General features: G+C 39.6%; 1 protein-coding gene across 1 annotated transcript in view; it reads right to left on the bottom strand.

Moving 5' to 3' along the window:
• Arhgap6 (Rho GTPase activating protein 6) overlaps positions 1-21,346 on the bottom strand; it is a 434,648-nt gene extending 413,302 nt beyond the window's left edge. Inside the window, exon 1 of the mRNA XM_070040889.1 lies at positions 20,713-21,346. Within this exon, the coding sequence (XP_069896990.1) occupies positions 20,713-21,294 (582 nt within the window). The 5' untranslated portion in view covers positions 21,295-21,346. The remainder of the gene's footprint in view (positions 1-20,712) is intronic.
• Between the last annotated feature and the right edge of the window lie 501 nt (positions 21,347-21,847).

The raw sequence follows: 21,847 nt of genomic DNA, 5'->3' as shown, positions 1-21,847 counted from the left end.
TGGTGATTAAACTGAATTCAGTCTTCTTCAAGCTCCAGATGCTATAATTTATGTTGCTTCCAAAACCTCAACTTCATTGCAACCACACTGAAAATGATGCCATTCTCATAAAAAAGCAGCTCCACTGCCACTACTGTCCCCCAAAGCTAGAGGCCTTTGCTTCAGCCCTTGCTAGAAAATGGATGCTTTGGGGCATTTTTTTTGTGCTCTTACCTACAACAAGCTAGGAAGATCTTTGTCTCATGAAATGTCAATGATAAAAAAATGGGCAAAGACTTGTACACTTCATCAAGGAAAAGTATGGCAAATAAGCTCATGAAAAGATCTTCAAAATCATTATCTTTTAGAGAGATGCAAAGTATAACTAGGATGAGATACAAGTGCATGCCTAGGATGGATAAAAATAGAAACCACTGAAATGATGTAGTGGTAACAATCATGTAAATCCATTCGAATTCTCAGATTATATTTTTGTTGGTCATGGGTCTTGAACTCAGGGCCTGGGCACTATCTCTGAGCTCTTTCACTCAAGGCTAGCACTCTAGCACTTTGAGCCACAGCACCACTTCCAGTTTTCAGGTGGTTCATTAGAAATAAGAGTCTCACTGACTTCCCTGCCTGATCTGGGTTTAAACCAGGACCCTCAGATCTCAGCCTTCTGAGTAGCTAGGATTACAGGCATGAGCCACGGATGCACAGGTTTAATGGGAAGGAAAAGGATATAGCCATGACAGAAAATAATTTGATAGTTTCTCACAAAGTTAAACATCCATTCACGATTGAACCTGGCAATCTTACTCCTAGGATTTGCCCTGGAGAAATGAAAATATGTGTCCACATAGGAATCTATAATCAAATGCATATAGTCATTCTAACAACTCAAGTGTACTTTGACAGGTGAGTGAATAAACTCCCATACATATATATCATGAAATTCACTAGTCAACAAAGCAAATGAATAAAGTCTTGGTAATGCAATAAACTTGGATGAATCTCAAATATTTGATGCTGAATGAAAGAAACCAGTCTCAAAATGTTGCATATGGTATAATTCCATTTCTGTGACAGTTTAGAAAAGACAAAACTGGAGTGATGGAGAGCAGACCAGGGTCAGAGTAAAAATGTAAAGAGAAAACTTAAGAGAGAATTTGGAGGATGGTGAATTTTTACTGCCCTGACAGGGTTGGTACACACACCAATCTATAAAATATGTCAACTATCCACAGAATTATAGTCAGAAAGAAAACTAAAAAAACCTCTTAGCTAGCCCTACCATGAATGTGGGTTCCATTCAATACTTGCAATATCTCATCCACAAAAGTTGGGAGAAGTAGATCTACATAGTTTCTAAAGAATAGAAACTATGGTCCCCAAATATTAAGTAGTTTCCAAGATTACAGAAATTCTCAATTGCCCAACTCCATAGATAGTATCTTGATTTACCTGTAGAAGGTTTTATCTTAAGTCATTCTCTTGGGAATTAGACAAATCACATTTACTTGACTTCAAAAAAATGTGCTTTCTTTCATTGTGAGACTTCAATAGTGATCTCTGAAGAAGTCTAGGGTGGGAAAGAGGAACAGAGAAAGAGTGGGAGCAAAGAAGGCCTTTGGGAAGGGAAGGAGAGGGTCTCCTTGTGACTGACAAGACTGTGTCTTCATGGTAACAGGGACTTCACAATAGGGAATTCACTGCTGATATTCTACTTAATGAAGAAGAAAGAATGGATTAAAATGAAGAGATATCACCAGAAAGGAAGCCATTTGGAAAGTTCAGCAGAGAACTGAGGGTCCATGTAAGAATGTAAATATGAGCATCACATTGAAAGAAGGCCAAGTCTTGGGGAAACGGGCTGTTTGAATATAGAACACAACAACAGAAGAATAATCAGAATCATTTTCCAGTTCCAACGCTTTGTAAAGGATTATCACAGAAGATAGGAAAACGTTAGAGAAAAAAACTGATTGGGGTATATTCATTGATTTACTTTTCCTTTATTGGGGTAAAGGCTCATCAATTATTTTCAACATTTATTGTCTAAAATGATGATAGAATCTGCAAGTTGAAACATTCTATAGGCAAATGGAAATATGATACTAGGATTCAACTTGGCAGACAAGTAACGATCTGAATCTCTAAAAGATAGGTGGTAGTGAGGCTGAGCACCGGGTGCCTCCTGCCTCCTAACGACTCAGGAGACAGAGATCTGGACGACTACATTTTGACAACAGGAAGAAAAGTCCATGAGACTCCCATTTCCAGTTAAATAGCAAAATGCCTGGCTGGTATGACTCAAGTGGTAGAGTGGTAGAGTGCCAGCCGTGAGCAAACAAGACAAACATCAGTGTGCAGCACTGAGTTTATGCCTCCGAACCAGAAATTTAGTTAATTAATTAAGAGAAGTGGTAGTTGAAAGAAACTAAGATATATGATATACACCAAATGCACAAAATTGTTGAGACAATTTATTTCTTTAATTGAACTAAAATTACTTTAATTGGACTAAAATTACTTTTGAGAAACATGAATATTTGATTTAATCCATATACTGCTGGCATGAACACAGATTATGAACATCTGTTTCAGTACCACTCCACTTAAAAAGAAAACAAGTTAGACTGACCTTCTAAAAGATACATAATTAGTGGATATCATATCAAGTAATGGCATCAACTTTTGCAAACCAAAAGAAACATTTAAGTTAAAATCAACTGTGTAGGTTAACAACACCAGCATATCCCAAGAATATGCTAGAAACCAGACCTGTTTCACTTCTCTTTGAAAATTACCTCCCAGGTCCATACTCTATGCTCTAGAGATATTAACAGAACTACTGAGGATGCTGGCCGATGGCATTTTTTTCCAATGGTATTTATTATGAAACAATCCTGGCAAGTGAAGGAAAACAGCACACACTGCTAATATTTTGGTAGAATTATGTGTTTATTCTAGCACTGTTAACAAGAGAGAAATAAGCATCCAAGGAACACAGAGGAATGCTGCTGATGTAAATGAGTATCTACTCAAAGCCCAGCTCTCTCTCCACTCTGATAGAGGAATGACAAAGAACATTTTGATTTTGCATTTGTCAGCTTCATGTATCAACAAATCCAGCATCCAAAGACAAGTTTTTGGTGGTGTGGAGTAGGAATTCAGACAGACAAAGCAATGACCTAGAAGGGAGCTTTTCATGTAGCAGGGGTGTTGGAGGGGAGAGGGTAGGCAAATCCAAATTACAGAGAAAAAGAACATAGCAGAAGGGCTGGTCAAGTCAGCTGATTGCTAGTGAGGTCATTGTGACAAAATTTCTTTTGTGCCTTTAGGCACAGTTGATGTCTCATGATTGCATCATCCTGACAAGCATATGACCATGCTGTCAGGAAGACAAGACAAGATAATGTGGCTAAGTGAATGAAAAGCCTAACCACCAATAGAAACACCCAATTTTATGAATATAGATAGTGACATTTGGTGTTGCAATGAGGCTTCAGGCATTCTCCCTATCCTTCCACTCTAGTCATGGAAAATAAACCAGAAAAAAAAATTAAGAGACATTCTACAATATACCTGACTAGTACTTGTCACAAGTGATAAGTACATACAAGATAAAGACCAATTGCAGGCGACTAAGAAGCCATGACAACTAGATGTAATGTGGGACTCAGGACTGGATCTTGGAGCAGAAACAAAGAGAAAAACAGAGTTTAGGACTGGCAAAAATCTAAGTCAGTCCTGCATTTTGCAGTTAATGAGGCTGGTGTCTTGGTTACCATAAATGCATCCTAATTTTATAAGCTATTAACAAGAAGAGACATGGAAAAGAAGGGCCTGTGTGGTTGCTTTGCTGCTCAATCTATTCAATCAAAACACTTGAAAAAGTATCTTATTGAGTTGTTTGTCCTGCTCATTAGTCTTGATGGTTATCTGGTCAACAGTTTAATTCATGCAAAACAATCTCAGGATGCACAATGCACCTTCTAATTATATCAGCCAATTTTTAGTGTCTGGACTGTGCCCGGTTTACTGATATGTATATGCCTTTGCTCATTCTGGTCTTTCATTTGTCTTCCAGTTCAACCTTCTTCCCCAGATTAATTAATACACATTGCTTTCAAATTAACCTGAAATATGATCTCTTCTGTCTTTTCCAGGCAGAATTAGACATTCTCTGTTTCCTATACCCACTTCTACAAACCTCTGTTTTAGTCCACATGGTGAAGTCCTGAATATAACTTATATAGGGTGGGGTTACAAGTAAGAGATCTAAAACCAGGCTTACTGGATTGATCTCCTGCCTCTATCCCTTGCTTACTGTGTAACCCTGAACCAATTACTTGGTTTTCTATGTCTAAGTGATTCTAAGAAAGCCTGGCTCATGTAACTGCTCGATAGTTGTCAGCTATTATTGTGGTTATCACATATCTCTATACTCTGAAAACCTTCCAAACAGGACCATATGTCCTGTTAAATCATATCTTTGCAATTTACTGGCATTGAACTTCTTTGGATTATTGTGAAGATCTAATGAGCCTTTTCCTCTTAAAGCATTTAGTAGGGTAATTAATTCGAGGCAAACATTCAATGAATATTACTTATTATCAATATCATTGGGATGTTGCCAGAGTTTGACCTTTCTATGCTGAATTGTTTGATAAGTGAATGCATGAATTAATCAGTAGATATGATTGTCATCAGCTGCTTCAGTAGCTGATATAGATTATCTTTAGCAATTAATGATAGCAAAAACTAAATCTTATTCATTGCTTCCTGCTCTAAAGCTTTAGAATGTCAGTTTGGATACCAATGTCTGTCTTTATTGCTCTATGTTTAGTTAATATCCAGTCATAAAGAAAAATCTCCAAGGAGTAAACTGACAAGTCCTAAGAACAAACAGCTCTGTACAATAGTATTCTTATGGCAATTTGGGCTTATCTAAACCATAGTTACTGCACTGTTAACAAGTTGAAAAATAAGTGTAAATCCCCTAAGGGACCAGATGGATCAATATAATAGCTCTTGTGAAATGAGCAACTACTTCACAGCTGGATGTATAATCTTAATTACCTATATGCCCTAACTCCACTAGTAATAACAAAGACTTATTTTGCTACTTATGGACCTATATATTTGACAGGAATCCAATATCATCCCATTTTGATAGAAGTATAGCCTATGCCTTAAAACTTAACTGTAAAAGGAAAAATACACTGCATCACAATTCCTCAACATGACATATTTTCCTTGCAATTTAAAAAACCAAAATTGTACCTTACAAGCATTATTTGCATTTGTCATAGTATTGTTTCCTTTTTCCTCTGGAAAAATGACTTTAAGAAAATCTATGCACATCTTCCTCTGACAACATTTTGGCATGAATTATACTAAGTAATAAACAATAGACACCTCTATCAACCCCTCAGAGCCCCTGAGTCCTATGTGCACTCTGAGTTTATGACTTTCTACAAAGTGAGTATTATGCTATTTCCCTTAAAGAGGCTGAAGTTAAGGAAACCAAAGTCATCCCTCATGGAGCCCAATGGCACTGAGATTTGATATCACGCTTAGAAATCTCTAAGATCCAGGGGGAGGATGGGAAGGGATGGGAAGGGGAAACAAAGGAGGAGGCTACAATGCTTGATAAGAAATGTACTCATTATCTTGCCCATGTAATTGTAACCCCTCTGTACAGTATTTTCACAGTAAAAAATAAAAATGAAAATGAAATAAATAAATAAATACAGAAATGTGACAGTAAAAAAAAAAGAAATCTCTAAGATCTAGGATCATTCAGTCCATTAGTTATGATTTTGGTTAATGAACATTTTGAGTTTGTAATACTAAATGCTGCTCTTCATGAACCTACGCTGATTTCTTTGAGTTCAGCTGCCATTGTGCTGGGCAGTAGATGCGGAAAACCCCATCTCTATAACACACTATGTCACATGCCAGAAGGGCAAAATCTTGAAAACAAGCTCAATCAATGCAAACCATTGGAGACATTTTCTAGCTTCTCATCTTTTGTTTGTGATACATAAAAGACTAAAAAAAAATTTGCCATTTCTCTCATCCAAAGGTAGAAGCTATGTCCCTGGCTTTTGAATTGGCTGGCCTGAGACTCCCTTTGACCAAGTAGTATCAGGAGATGACCATGCAGTGAGAGAGCCTGAGCTAGTCCTTTGGACAAGGACCCAGGCATCGGACACACAAATGCTGCTGCTGTAAACTTTCCAGGGCTGCCAGAGAACAACAGAAGGGAATCAAATAAATGGGCTCAGCCGATGCCATGTAAAGCAGAAGTGTCTCACAGTGTTCTGGTCTAATTCTTGACCCTTAGACATACCACTGAAGCCGGGAGCCGGTGGCTCACGCCTGTAATCCTAGTTAATCAGGAGGCGGAGATCTGAGGATCGTGGTTCAAAGCCAGCCCGGGCAGGAAAGACGGTGAGACTCTTATCTCCAATAAACCACTAGAAAACCGGAAGTGGCGCTGTGGCTCAAGCAGTAGAGCGTTCACCTTGAGCTGAAGAGCTGAGGGACAGCGCCCAGGCCCAGAGTTCAAGCCCCAGACCGAAAAAGAAAGAAAGAAAGAGAGAGAGAGAGGAAAGAAAGAAAGAAAGAAAGAAAGAAAGAAAGAAAGAAAGAAAGAAAGAAAGAAAGAAAGAAAGAAAGAAAGAAAGAAAGAAAGAAAGAAACATACCACTGAATTTGGGGTGACTTGCTGTATAGTAGAAGATAACTGACCGACTGGAAATTATGGCTATCAGGACGGTGTCCATATATTGGGTTCTCCCTTTGCAGTTGAAACATCTAGGACACAGCTTCACCATGACATTTTCCATGTCCTCCTTTCACCCCCTTCTTCCTCAGATGACCTCCTAAATCAACTGCTTTTGTTCCTGCCCTATCTTGAGGGATTAAAAATAAGACATAAAGCTTGTGCCACCTCTATTTTTTCAACAAAGTTAAAAAAAAGATTTCCCCAATTTATTCCCATTGTTCCAGTTATTATAATAATAATTGAACTTTCATTTTTTATTTCTAAAACAAGATGTTATTATGAGGTCAACAGAGGCACTGTATACATATAGACAGGGAAATTGCACTGATAAGTGGGGGCCAAAAACAATGCAAGAAGTCTTTTGAAAGAAAAAGGAGAAGATTAACCTTTCTGAGTTGCAATAAATATTGCATACAAACAGTATTAACTATTTTGGAAGAAAACTATGTGTACTAAGTTAATTTTCTTCTTGATCACTCAACTTTCTCATTCAATGAACTTCTTAGAAAATTACCTTGTAGAACAGTTTTAAATTTGACCAACATTTACATAAATTACATCTGCCATATCTAACATAATTCAGGGACATTTAAACAGAAGTATTTTAAATAGTTTCTATAAAAAAGAATATTCCTGGATGTTAAAAAAAAGACTAACTAGAAATTTCTGATCCACTGATGCTCCTACATTGCTGCCTTTATGGATGACCAAAAACTCTGGATGATATTTCAAAGAGAAATGAACAATTTTGCTTTATTTCTAAAGTTTGAACACTGAATAATCACTATCTGCTAACAAATCTGAATGTAAGCCTAAAAACTTGACAGTATACATAATCCTTTACTCATCTTTCACAGTAAACAGTAAACTTTCAGTATATGAGAAAAACAATTCTAGGAAGATTTTAAGTCCAGGAAGGTTTTCTATATCATTATAATCTAAGGAGAATTAAACTCTATTTGGGGTGTGGGTGGCTGAGCATAGACTTGGATTATCATAGATTTTAAGTATTACCTAAAAACCTGTAATTGGACCTCTGTATATGTGTGTGTGTGTGTGTGTGTGTGTGTGAGAGAGAGAGAGAGAGAGAGAGAGAGAGAGAGAGAGAGAGAGAGAGAGAGAGAGAGAGAGAGAGAGAGAGAGAGAGAGAGAGAATTGGGGTTTGAACTCAGAGTCTGCGCATTGTCCCTTACCTTTTCTTTCCCTCAAAGCTGGCACTTGACCTCTACCACTTAATCTACAGATCCACTTGTAGCTTTTTGGAGGGTAATAGGAGATAAATCCTATGGACTTTCCTGCCCTACCTGGCTTTGAACAATGATTCTTAGATCTCAGTCTCCTGAGTAGCTAGGATTATAGGCGTGAGCTATGGCACCTGGCAGCCAGAGAACTTTTAAGGACTTTTCCTTCCTAATACTATATTTGTTCATAGAATGCTAAAAATCATTCTCAAAATGCTCATAGGAGTTACAGATTTTGAGCAAGAGAAGCATTTGAGTGTGGATGGTATTGTCTCAATTGAGTAATGCTGAGATGAGCCATGAAGAACAGTCAGCTTAGCTTCATGTGATAATAGTAGCATAAGGAAATGAGAATACACCAGCATTGACATGAGGTGCACACTGTCATTACCAATCACAGGACTAGAGTTGGACTGAACAGTATCCAGTTTCTGATATTCTAATTATTCTTCAAACAAAGTGTCTAATACAATGAAATGACTTTGTGTTGGGATAAAGTTTACCCCTTGGCCTGTTGGCATGTCTTGGGTTACACCAAATCCACAATGCAAGTCTGGCAAATTCCTGTGTTCCAAATCACTAAGCCAAAATGCCTGGGCTGACAGCTTGTTGGGGCTCCAATGCTGATCATGAAAAGTATACCTTACTTAACAACTGGCAGAATGAATTTCAAATTGCCTTCTGTTCTTTGCCAATAGAGCTGCATCTACTCATTCATTCATTGACTATCTAAGCCTTCTACATCTGATATGGTAGAAATACCAAAGTTCTTGGCACATGCAATGGGTGAATAGTAACTATTTTTGACCAAATGAATTTCTCAGTTCAATTCCTGCTTTTGTTGCTTCCTAGTTATGGGACTAGATACAACTTCAGTTTTATTGGATCCTGTCTTGTTTTGTGTCTTTTAATACTTTTCAATGTCTTGGGCACTTTAATCATGCCAGGGGATTCTCATGGAGACTTGTTGAGATAAGCATTTTTATTAATGTCATTTGATACATGCAGACTTTAAGGCACAAAGAGGAGACTTAGTAATATGTTCAATATCACATGGAAAATTTGGATTTGAATCTAGGCAATCTGGTTCAGAGCCTAGCTTAAATCCATTCATTTCATTTCTCTCCAAGTAATCCTGTGATATCTTAATCAGAGTGTCAATGTCATAATCCATAGTATCACATCTGACATTATCACCTCACAGAGATATTTTAATAACAAATGAAAAGCTAATATTGTTATTTTATTTATCATTAATACCATCACCCATCAACTACCTACCATCTGACTGAATTAAGTAAACAAGTAATCAGTTGAATTCTAATGAAATGCTTCCAATTTGTGAAGAATTATACTTTGCTCAAAAGTCAAAAATTTGGTGGCCCAGTCCAGGATTTCCCTTATCTCGTTATAACAAAGCCCAAGGTGACAGCTTTTGTCACCTGTTTTCTCCTTCTCCATCTACATCTGGGGGGTCAGAGTTCTAGTTGACCTATTGAAAGATGAAGCTGAGAATTGATCCAATGCTTATTCATGCTTCAGCTCTGGTATTTGGCATTAATTCACCTGCTTCCATGAGTGGTTCGAATCCATAGGAATGAAAATATACTATTTTGCTATTCCATAAGGCCATTCAACTCAATTCACTTTGTCTTTTCACAGACATGGATGACTTCTGAGCCCCAGAATTGTCCCCTTGGATCTATCAACATCTCACTTGATTAGAGGTTTCTCAAATGCCTCTGCATTCTAATCGCTTCTGAGAATCTTTTACTATTTAATGGCTCTATTGAGATATGGCTGAGAGAACTTTCAGGATTTTAAGTAGTTTTCAAAGTCTCTGCCTTTTCTTAAAAATATTCAAAATTTTAAAGCATATCTTGCTTCCAAAGTTAATCATCAGGACATACAACATCCATGGTGACAGATCTTAGAAAATCCCAGAGGTAACTGCTGACTCCTCCACTGAATCTCCCAGACTTGTAAATATCTCACTTATTGTGTCTTCAAAGAAAGCATATAAAATGTATTGAACCTGGTGAAGTAAGAAACTGTCCTTCTGCATTTTGATTGTTTCATTAAAAACATGACATAGCAAAGTTATTTTGGTATATTTTCTACACAAATGCAGAAACATCATCCTTTTTCTTCAGTTGAGATAAAACTTTATAGCCCACAAAATTCATCCTTTTATCTATTATTTTTTAACCCAGGGGACCTCACACTCCCTTGGCATGTTTGTTCATTTGGCACACTATTACTTGAATTATACCTCTAGCCCAGCTTTTTGAAGATTGACTGAAGATGGGGTCTCAGACTTTTTTATCTTGACTGGTTTTGAACTGAGATCCTCCTGGTTTCAGTCTTCTGGATTAGCCACCAGCACCCAACCTAATTCATCTTCTGAAGGGTCCAATTCAGTGATTGTTGGAATATTCACAAGGTTGTACCATCATTGTCTCTATCTAGTTGTAAATTATTTTCATTACCCTAAAAGAGAATCCCATCCATAAGCAGCTCCTCACTCACTCTATTGCACAAAGTAAACAGAAAAATGGTGTTATTGACCAAAAACGAATAAATGCATAAAATGTTCAGAGGGAAGAGAATTTGTTTTGTTCCTGATATGCAAAATCTAAGGAGTCAGGTGATCATGCCTGAGAAGAGGTCTAACAGGAAATTAGAAAGTGCATGCCAGAAGCTTGAACATGAGACTTCAGGCAGACACAGAGCCAGAATTCTTCCCAAGAAGCATGATAGTTGAATCAAGGGAGAATCACTTGAAAGGAAAATACAGAACTGTGTATGGGTAGCTAAATGAGACCACACTAGAGACAGAGGACCAGAGAGAGGCCTTGAAAATGAGGAAAGATTTAAGATTCTAAGTGAATAAAAGGGGAAAAAAAGAAATTTGACCAAGTAAAGTCTAAGAAGAGTCCAGGAAGACTTTACTGAGGTATAAGGAAGGAAATGTTTTCAAGAAAATGAATAGTGAGCTTTCAGGAAAGTCAAGAGGAAGTGGCATTATATATATATATAGATAGATAGATAGAGTGAGAGAGAAGAGGGGAAAGAGAGAGAAGTAGGGACTGTGATTAAAACATATATGCCTGTATGGACATACCACAGTAAAACATTGATTTGTCCAATTAATATGGTAGGACAAATATAATAATATATTATTTTATAATTAATAATTATGTTATAGGATTAATATATAATTAGTTTATAATTAGAAATTAGAAATATTTTTAAAGAAATACCTTGGAATATGGGAATCTTTTAGAGAATTGCTTAGCTAAGTAATGGGGATAGAAAGAGGATCACAAAAGTTTCCCCCTCTGTGAAAGTCATGATAAATTCTTTTTCCAGAAGCTTGTTGCTTTGAGGGTCAAAGATTTCAGAGTGATTGTGCACCCACTGCCTGAGTTTGGGCTGCTTAACCTTTTCAGTTTGTCAGTTTAACTGTACAACATGGAAATATAGCCAATAAATCCCAGAATTTTGGTTGTAAGTTCAATTCCAAAATATCTGAGAGGTTGTCTTCACATTATTCTCGATGTAAGTTCAGACTTACCTATGAAAGGAAGCAAAGAGGTAGTCCAACAAAGAGGAACTATGGAAGTTGAAGAACTCTTCCTAACCTAAAATCCTTAAGGTATCATTCTGTCAACTTCAGACAGAATTTTTAATGAACTAGCCTTTTTCAATTTCCTATCTGAAGCTGTCCTACTCTGATTACTTCTTCTTTGGTGATGTAGGTGAACATCTATTTTTTAAACACACTATTACTGTCTATCACTTTTTAAAGTTTAACTCCAGTTTTCATTATTAGATGTACACCATTTAATTATTCCTTACAGTTATATTTAAACATCTTACTTTTTTTCTTTTTTTTTCTTTTTTTTGTGGGGGGGGGGGTCCGGTCGTGGGGCCTGAACTCTGGGCCTGGGTGCTGTCCCTCAGCTCTTCAGCTCAAGGCGAGCACTCTACCACTTGAGCCACAGTGCCATTTCCAGCTTTTTTCTTTTTGCTTATGTGGTGCTGAGGAATTGAACCCAGGGCCTCATACATGCAAGGCAAGCACTCTACCACTGAGCCACCTTCCCAGCCCACTTTTTTTCTTATCCTAAATATCTTTTGAGAGACATGTTTTTTTCTAATTTACTGTCGTGATTTGGAGCCCAAGTCTATGTAATAGGGTACTGTCCTAAGCCTTGTAGAATATTTGGGGGCACTTCTTCCTTTTATTCACCATATTCCAATAGTACTCCTCTGCTCAGTTCTGTTAATCAAAAATGCCACCAGTCATTACCAAATGTGTCCTGAGATATAAAAGCTCTTCTTAGGGTACAAACTCTCCAGGGTGGGAACTGCTGCTGGCTTAAAGCTTTTCAGAACATTTCAGAACATTCAGTCATTTCAGGACAATGTCTGCTTTCATGTATTTTAACGATGCATTAAACAGTTTGCTAGAGCTGGGAAGGTGGCTCAGTTGTAGAGTGCTTGCCTAGCATGCATGAAGCCCTGGGTTCTATTCTTCAGTACCACATACACAGAAAAAGCCAGAAGTGGTGCTGTGGCTCAAGTGATAGAGTGCTAGTATTGAGCAAAAGAATTCAGGGACAGTGCCCAGACCCTGAATTCAAAAGCCCCAGGACTGGCAATAAACAAACAAACAAAACAAAAAAATCAGTTTGCTAAAATGGAGACTTAACATACAGAAGTATGTTTATATGCCAATATTTATTTGTGTCTAGGATGCCTGGCATGATTTCCCCATGTTCATCTCCTCTGATATCTGTCCTTCATTTGTTTCATGCTACTAAGCCATGCTTCTTTAGGCACCAGAATGGTCCCTCTAAAACATATATTTGAACGTGTAACACCTCAGTCTTGAAATCACCAAGTTCCCCATTCCCTTTCACAGCTTCTCAGCCTTGAATGCCTTGGCTAGATGCTGCATCCTTGCTGGACTGCTTTGAATATTATGGGGTGTTTAGTAGCATCCCTAGCAGAACTACTCATTGCCAGTAGCAATTCCCCTATAGTAGGCAGAACAATGTCTCGCCAAACATCTTTACACCTAATCCACGGAACCTGCAAGTTCGTTATGGTAAAGGGAGAAAGGAGACTTCAGATGAAATGAAGGGTTGCTTTTCAACTAGCCTTAAAATAGATTAGCCAGGCACTAACAGCTCACGCCTGTAATCCTAGCTACTCAGGAGGCTGAGATCTGAAGACTGCAGTTCAAAGCCAGGCCAGTAGCTCAGTGGTAGAGCACTAGCCTTGAGCAAAAAAGTCAGAGACAATCCAAGACCCTAAGTTCAAGCCTCAGGACCAGCATAAAAATAACAAACAAAAACTTAGTGAGATTATTCTGGATTATCCAGGTGAACCGAAAGTAACTGAGAGCCCTGAAGAGAGTCAGAGGGAGAAATGACTAGAAAAGAAAGATCATAGACACAACATGGCTGGCTTTGAAGGACAGGGGTTACTGGAAAGGGAAAGGAAACTGATAGCAGAACATTTAGAAGAACAGAGTCTTGAATTTAGCTTAATGAGACCCATTGGGACATCTGCTCTCCAGAACTGAAAGCTAATAGATTTGTATTGCTCTAAGCCACAAAGTTATTTGTTAAAGCAGTGATAGAAAACTAATACACCACCACTACCAATTATGACATCGCAACATGTGCTCAGACACTGTGAAATATCACCTATGGCTAAAGTCACCTCCAGGTTGAGAGTCATTGTTGTAAATGACAGAGTCTGAACTCCAGAGAATTACAGCAAGACTTTCATAATAAACACTGCACCATCTGCTAAATACAATCATACAAGCAAAAGCGAGATACAGACATTCTAGAAAACTTGTGTAAAATACCCTATACGGTTAGAGGCATGCTCAAATACTTGCCTATCAAGCACAAAGACCCATGTTCAATACCCAACACCATCAAAATAATAAAAACAAGTATCCTTTTATCACTCTTCAGATTAAAGAAGTTCCTAGGAGCATTTAGCTCTCCTCTCATTTTTATTCATATTCATAATTACTGCTCCCATGGGCCTTATCAGACTACTACCTGGAATTCTCAGATTACTCAATGGAAAGCCCTCTGCTTGCTACATATATGAAACTTCATATATGTAGTGTTCTAATCTCCCACTGTAAACACAATTGCACTGAAGCCCCTGTCATTTTTCCTTGTTGGAAACTCTGGTTTTACTAACACAACTCTGTGCTTTTGCAATGTTCACTCCCCTTTCTCATCAAGAAATGCCCTTGACAAGTTGTTATGTTGAAAAATGAACTTTACAACTTTGGTGGGGGGTGGGGGGAGTATTGGGTGAGGGAGGGTGGAGGGAGTATGGGAAGGGATGAGAAGGGGAAACAAAGAGGAGGCAACAATGCTTGATAAGAAATGTACTCATTATCTTGCCCATGTAATTGTAACCCCTCTGTATGGTATTCTCACAATTAAAAAAAAAAGAAAGAAATGCCTTTGATCCAAGTATGGTGGCAGACACATATAATCCCAGCTAATTGAGAGGTGGAGTTGGGAGTGGTGAGTTTGAAGCTAGCCTGGAAAGTTAGTGAGATCTTGTCTTGAAAACAAAATACAAGGAACTAAAAAAACTGAATTCCCAAGAATTAACAACCCAATAAATAAATGTACAAATGAACTAAACAGACAAGTCTCAAAAGAAGGCAAAAATGGGGCTGGGAAGGTGGCTCAGTGGTAGAGTGCTTGCCTTGCATGCATAGGGCCCTGGGTTCCATTCCTTAGCACCACATAAACATAAAAGTGGTGCTGTGGTTCAAGTGGTAGAGCACTAGCCTTGAGCTGAAGCGCTGAGGAACAGCACCCAGGCCCAGAGTTCAAGCCCCACAACTGACAAAAAAAGAAGGCATACAATTTATCAATAAATAGATGGAGAAATGTTCCCCATTCCAAGCCATAAAGGAAATGCAAATCAAAACATTAGATATCATCTCTAATCAGAATGGTCTTAATTAAAACTACATATGCTGGCCTCAGGGCAAAAAAATAGACCCAAAGAAATATAGGCTCCCTTGTTTCCCTCATTTTTAATAAACAGTATATGCCTAGGATGGTCCTAGCAGAGATAACAATAGCTCAATAGCTATGTATATATGACCATATAAAATGATGCTAATCAAAATAAACTCTAAGATATGGAAACAAGAGGGTTTCTTTAAGTATACTGTTTGCAGTTATTTTTTTTTCCTTTCATTTTTTCCTTTGGTTTATTCCCTGTGGTCACTACTTTTTATTTTGGTACACTTTGTCTTATATATGTTTATTGGATTTGGGAGGGAGGGGGAATCAAAACTGTGGAACAAAGGGTGAACTAATGCAACAGTGATACTTACAAGATACTATGTTGGAAATTAACTTCACAACTTGATGCGGAAAGGGAGTAGGGGGAGAAGCAGGAGAAAACTAGGGTGGATAACACTGAAAAGAAATGTACTTATTACCTTACTTATGTAATTGTAACCCCTATGTACATCACCCTTACAATAAAAAAAAAAAAAAACCTTTCTACCCTGATACATTGTTGATGGGAATGTAAACTCGTGCAACCACCATAGAAATCAGTATGGAACCTCCTCAAGAAACTAAAAATAGATCTATTCTACAATCCAGTAACAGCACTTTTGTTATATATTGGAAGGAATATATTCAACATACAATAGAGGCACTTGCATACCCATGTTTATTGCAGCACTATTCACAGTAGCTGTACAATAAAAACAGACCAGATACTCTAAAACTTATGAATAGATCAAGAAAACATAGTATAAATACACAATGGAGTATTACTATTCAGTCGTAAAGAATGTTTTACAGAAATTACATCTTTTGTGGCAAAATGAATGGAACTGGAAATTATGATGTTAAAAGCAAGGTAGGCCAGGTTCAGAAGGACAAAGGTGGAATATTTCAACTCACATGTAGATGCTAAATCTAAAAGTTAAACGTATGTAAGCATATACAGTACTATGCACATACACACACACACATGCACACACACACCACATATGAACATGTTTTTAATTGTGAGATTGAGGGAATGATTAGAGGAGGGGAGAAAAGATACTATTAGAGTGAACAATAGTAAAAATACATTGTACTTGTGAATAAAGATATCAAAAGTAAACTCACTGAAAACTATTGAAAAATAGAGGGAAAGTGAAAGGAAATGGGGGGAGGGTTCAAGCTGACTCAAGTCCTGCATGTGCATTTGTGAAATACCATGATTAAATCCTTTTGAGCAATTAGTATACACTAAAAAAACGAATGATGGGAATGTAAAACAGGTCCTGTATAGACTATGGACATGACTGGAAGGAGAGAGGGCAAAAGGAGATGGTGATCACATATATGGTATATAACATATGAGCACCGTTATATATTACAGACTGTGATAGACAATTTGCTCCAGGAAAGTTAGAATGAACTTGTGACTTTAAATGAGCATCATTATTCCACAATACTGTGAATTTCCGGAAATTAAGTAATCACTTAATCACGATCAAAAAAAAAAAAAAAGAACCTTGGGGAAGGGAGGGAGGGAGGGGATGGTAGGGGGAAAACAATGGAGGGGGTAACAATGTTCAAGAGGAAGTGGAAGTGTACTCATTACCTCACTCATGTAACTGTAACCCTCTGTATAGTATCTCTACAATAAAAAAAATTTAAAAAAAAAACAAACTAGAAAGATGTTTTGAGCCTCAAGCTATAAGTCTTAAGTTTGAAAACTCTCAAATAAAGGAAAAGAAACATTTCAAAAAAAAAAAAGGAGATGGTGAAGGAACATGAATATGGCCCAGATATATTAGGCATATGCATGCAAATAGAACAATAAATCTTGCTGAGTTAGTAGGGGGAAAGGGGGAATTAGAAAGGACACTGATGGAAGGGGTTTATCTGATCAATGCACATTGTGTATGCATATGTGGGCATATCAAAATGTAGCCTTCTTGCACAACTAATTCGTGTGAATTACAAAGGTTAAAAACAAAACAAAATACAAATCAAAGATCTAAAGGCATAGCTCAAGAGGTAGAGCATGTGCTTAGTATATTTGAGGCCCTAAAGCAAAAAAAGAAAGGAAGGAAGGAAGGAAGGAAGGAAGGAAGGAAGGAAGGAAGGAAGGAAGGAAGGAAGGAAGGAAGGAAGGAAGGAAGGAAGGAAGGAAGAGAAAGAAAGAAAGAAAGAAAGAAAGAAAGAAAGAAAGAAAGAAAGAAAGAAAGAAAGAAAGAAAAAGGAAAGACAGCTTGCTTTCCTTGAAAATGGCAGTCAGTTTTAAAGATCGAGTTCAAGTGTTGTCTAAACAATAAAGACTTCTAAGACACATACACACCCTTCACCAAGGACAGTGAATCATCACTTGTCCCAGTTTGGTTCCTCATGGCGATGATCTTCCTAATCCATTCCTACTGGCTGTCACAGCACGGGGAGCTGGCCTCATATTCTGCATTCTTTGAACCTAGAGGAATGAATGTTTCTACTCAAGAAAACAAAAGTTTTCTTGAAAAGCTTCAGAAACTAGAAGCTTCGGCTTCAGTGACGTATCTTAAGACAAGTGTAGAAGTCATGGACATAGAGAAATTGCTTTAATTTTGGATTACAGAAGCTGGCAAACCCCAAGTCAGCTATGGGCATAATCCAAGCTCTGGTGGACAGGAATTAATACGATCCCAGGATGGAAATGAGAGATTGTATTCTATTATGTGTGACCAGAGACAGGGAGAGTTTGGCTGTGAAGAACACAAATTGTGAATCTATCAATTATGTTACCAATAGATGCCATGTGTCCATTGGTTGTTTTCCTTTTGTCTACTCAAGAGAAATTCTACCCATACCTCCACGAATCAAATGTTTGTTAAAGCAATCTTGAAATAAATCGGAAATATTAACAGCATCATATTTAACTCTGCCTAACACCTTTCAGACTGAGACCATAAAAACGGCCATTTATGAGCACTGATAGAGATGCAGACATTTATGAGGGTCTTGGGTGTGGGAGCTCTTGTATGAACAGTTTAAAGTTGGAGGATCTGCTGAGAAGACCCAATGGAAATGGATGTGCTCTATCAATGACTAAACCAGAAAGTCAATTCTCAGGCTTTCCTGTAGATTCAGAGGAAGAAAAATAGAAAGCAAGCCAGGAGAGATACTTGGAGTCCGAAAGCATCACTTCAGAAGGATCCCCAGAGTGTAGGAACCAAAGGCCACTTTAAGCCATCCTGACATCCCTGCTGTGGACAAGTGCTAGATGGCCAGTGTGGGGTGTGCCTTTGGCTTCCGCTTCGTTACTGCAGTGGTACTCAACTCAGGTGCTTTCCACCTGAGGAGACTCAGTAGCCTCTAGAGACAGTTTTCATTGTCACACTAGTAGAGAAGAGTGCTGCTGGCATCTAGTGGGAAGAGGCCAGGCCTGCTGTTCAACAGCCTGCAATCACCAGGCTAGACCCACATCAAAGAAACCTTCAGTCCCAGATGCCAGTAACACAATGGCTGAGAACTCCCAATCCACGAAAAGGAGAAGTGGAAGAATCAAATCAGTGTGAATGAGATCTCCATTCCGGGACCTCTAAGCAACTTTTACAAGGTTGTTCATTTGATGAACTTTTGACATCATTAGTAACAATACTCATTTAGGACAAAAGATCCAGCCCAATTGCAAGTGAGAAGGACAGGCAGTACCCAATAGGATGCCTTCTCTTGGTTTTGAGAAGGTTCCAGGGTGTTAAACCTTTGAAAGGTAATCTAGGCCATTAAATTCCAGACTCGGAGGTTACGTTAGGATATCTTGGCTTCTACTAAACAAAACCAGCTTTGGGCCAACATGCCAGGATTCCATCCAATCACTCCAGATCTGCCTTGAGAATAAAGCAATTTCCGCTCCTCTCTCCTCACATACACACATAAACTTTTTTATGAGAAAATGTTGTTCCTTTGCTAGATGACTCTGTATTTAGACATAATCATTGCAAAAAAGTTGAAGTTCATGGTAGATGATCTCCACGTAATCTGTCCAAATATTGTATGGAACACTCAGGAAACACCCAGTATTGCAGTAGCTCAATAATTGTCTATTCTTGATAAGACTTTAACCGATAGGAAATTAAATTGCAATGAGTGGGATCATCATTCAGATGCCTTTGGGACATATTTGTCATGAACAGTGTCTGTATATTACACTCTAACAAGCAGAACCATTCTTAAGGATGCTGCTGGTTCCAACTATGAATATCATTGGCTATGAAATGCAAAAAGTAGTTTTCTCTCTGTCTTTCGCTCTTTCTCTCTCTCTCCCTTGCTCTTGCTCTCATGCTCTCTCTCACTCATATACATTAACCTGATAATGGGTGCTTCAGAAACATCAGGAATCTAGCTTTTACTAGAGATTAAGAGTTTAACACCTCAATGTTTGATTGTCCTTCTAACACCAAGTCTTCTGGTTTGGCTGGAACATGTGCTGTTTGCTTCATTTTTTTCCTTCAAATGATCCTCTTCCTCCAACAGAATGGGCAGCACAGTTAGCAGTGATCATTGGGTTCTGCTATTCTATGACCCCTCCGTTAATTAGACACAGCCACTAACCTTGATAATATGTGATGTTATTCTTTCTGATAGATAATGCTGATTTTTCTAGGGTGTTCTACTCAAGCTGAAATCTAACAATTACCTCATGGTCCACAGAGCTGAGTAGGCTGTTGGATGCTATTTTCAAACTGCTTTTGCTTAGTTATATTTCCTTTATTTAGCCTAAATCTCCAGCAATTACATAGTATTTCATTTCATTTCTGTAATGCTAACTGCGCTCTAAAATATTTAATTACAACTACTGGGATCTCCCTTCCCTTATGGAAACAGATCCAAAGCAAATCTATAGAGTTTGTGGACTGAAAGGGATAGCAGTTGGTCATTTAAAAAACCAACTACTATTTATTCTCTAAAAGCACTCTGCTTTCCAAGTACCCTTCAACCACAGTTTCCCAATAGCTCTATTCTCCATCCTTAACCAGAAAGCAAACATTTTAAGGGTATCAAATAGCTCTCTCTCTGAGTCCCCCCCCCCATTTATTATTGATTCCTGATTCAAGTCTCTTTCACTAGCTACTAATTGTGCTTAGTGGAATTCGAGCATATTTTCATGATACTTCATACCCTTAAGCATGGAAAGTATTCTATACCATAGATTTCTGAAATTACACCTTTGGGGAAAAGAAGTGAAAAGAAAAGAAAAAGCAGATCATTTTGTTTCTCCATCCTGCCACCCAAACGCACACCCACACACCCAAACATTTTTTGGAATAATGGTAGTAATTTTTTTCTGAAACAACTCATTCATTCATAGCTAGCTAGCTAGGTAGATAGGTAGGTGGGTGGGTAGATAGATGATAGGTAGATAGATAGATAGATAGATAGATAGATAGATAGATAGATAGATAGACAGACAGACATTTATATATGTAAATTTTTTTCACCAAGAAACAAGAACACTCTCCACCTCTAGTTGTAGTGCCCTACAAGCACCCAGAGTGGCCACTAGGGTCACCCCATTTCCAGACACCATTTGTGCAGTCTAAGTAGAAAGTTACACTGGGGCATCCGGCTTTGAGCCACCGCACCGCGCACAGGTCCCTACCTCAGACTTGCACACGACATAGGGGTGGCCACGACGGCTGGGTGGAGGCTGGAACTTCCTCTGCTGAAGCCACCTCCGGGGAGAAGTGAAAAGCCCGTTGGGGCCTCCTGCAGAGGACCAGAGGATGCTCCCAGCGCTGCGGCCGCCAGCCGGCCCTGCCAGGACCGAGGGCAGGTCCCAAGCCATGCTCTTCTTGAGCCCTCCACGACCCATGGCGATCTCATAGTCAAAGTGGAAGCTGCCAGATGGTGACTTCTCTTGCGGGGTGCTCGGAGTGGAGAAGGACGAGCAAAGGGGTCGAGGTGGGAGCCGGGTGGTCCGGGAAGATAGACTCCTGGGAGAAGACGCCGGGCGGGAACCAAGGCTCTCGGCTAGGAGCTGGGGGGAACAGAGGCGGCTCGAGGCCGCCCCTCGTAGGCTGCCTTCGGTGGCCGTCTCGCTCCCACCGCGGCCGATCAGGGCTGGGTCCAGGCTGCGAGTCTGGCGCAGCTTCCTCTTGGAGGATCCTTTGGCGGAGGCCGTGCCACCGGAGGCGGGCGAGGAGCAGGAGAAGACACTGTGGAGCAGGCTCTGCGCCGACATCGCTGCGGGGCTCTGCCCGAAGGCCACCTTCACCCCGCTCCTTTCTGGATGGCCCGAGGCGCGGGGCTGGGAGGGGAAGCCCGCGCAGGGCGGGGGAGGGGGGCGCTGCCAGGCGGGACTCGGTTCACACGCCAGCAGCGCTCCAAGTGCCGCTACGGGGGCAGGAGCTGGAGATCCATCACCAGCCACGGGGGGCAAAAGGGGGTCCGGGATCTTCCTGCAGACGCGCGAACCCTTCCCGGGTGTCTTAAGAGTGAGAAGACTAAGGAGGAGGAGGAGGAGGAAGGTCAGGCGTTCCTGTTCCTCGGGTTCCCAGCTGCCTAAGGCCAGCGCCACTCCCCCTTCCCAGCCCGGCGGGAGCCGCCGTGGTCCGGAGCTCGGCGCTCGGCTCAGGACCAGCTCCTCCTCGCGGGCGGCCCCGGGACCGTCCAGAGGGCTGGGGAAGGAGGGCGCGTCCACCCCGCTCCCGCTATGCCCTTACAACTTTCTTGGGGGCACGAGAGCTAAGCACCCCAGATGCGCCCTCGTGCATGCTCATCGTGCCTGGAGGCCT

The sequence above is a fragment of the Dipodomys merriami genome, unplaced genomic scaffold (genome assembly GCF_024711535.1).
Source record: "Dipodomys merriami isolate MVZ:Mamm:240054 unplaced genomic scaffold, mDipMer1.0.p SCAF_3, whole genome shotgun sequence".
Lineage (NCBI taxonomy): Eukaryota > Metazoa > Chordata > Mammalia > Rodentia > Heteromyidae > Dipodomys > Dipodomys merriami.
Note: the sequence above shows the minus strand (reverse complement) of the source record. Positions and strands in the feature narration are given on the sequence as shown.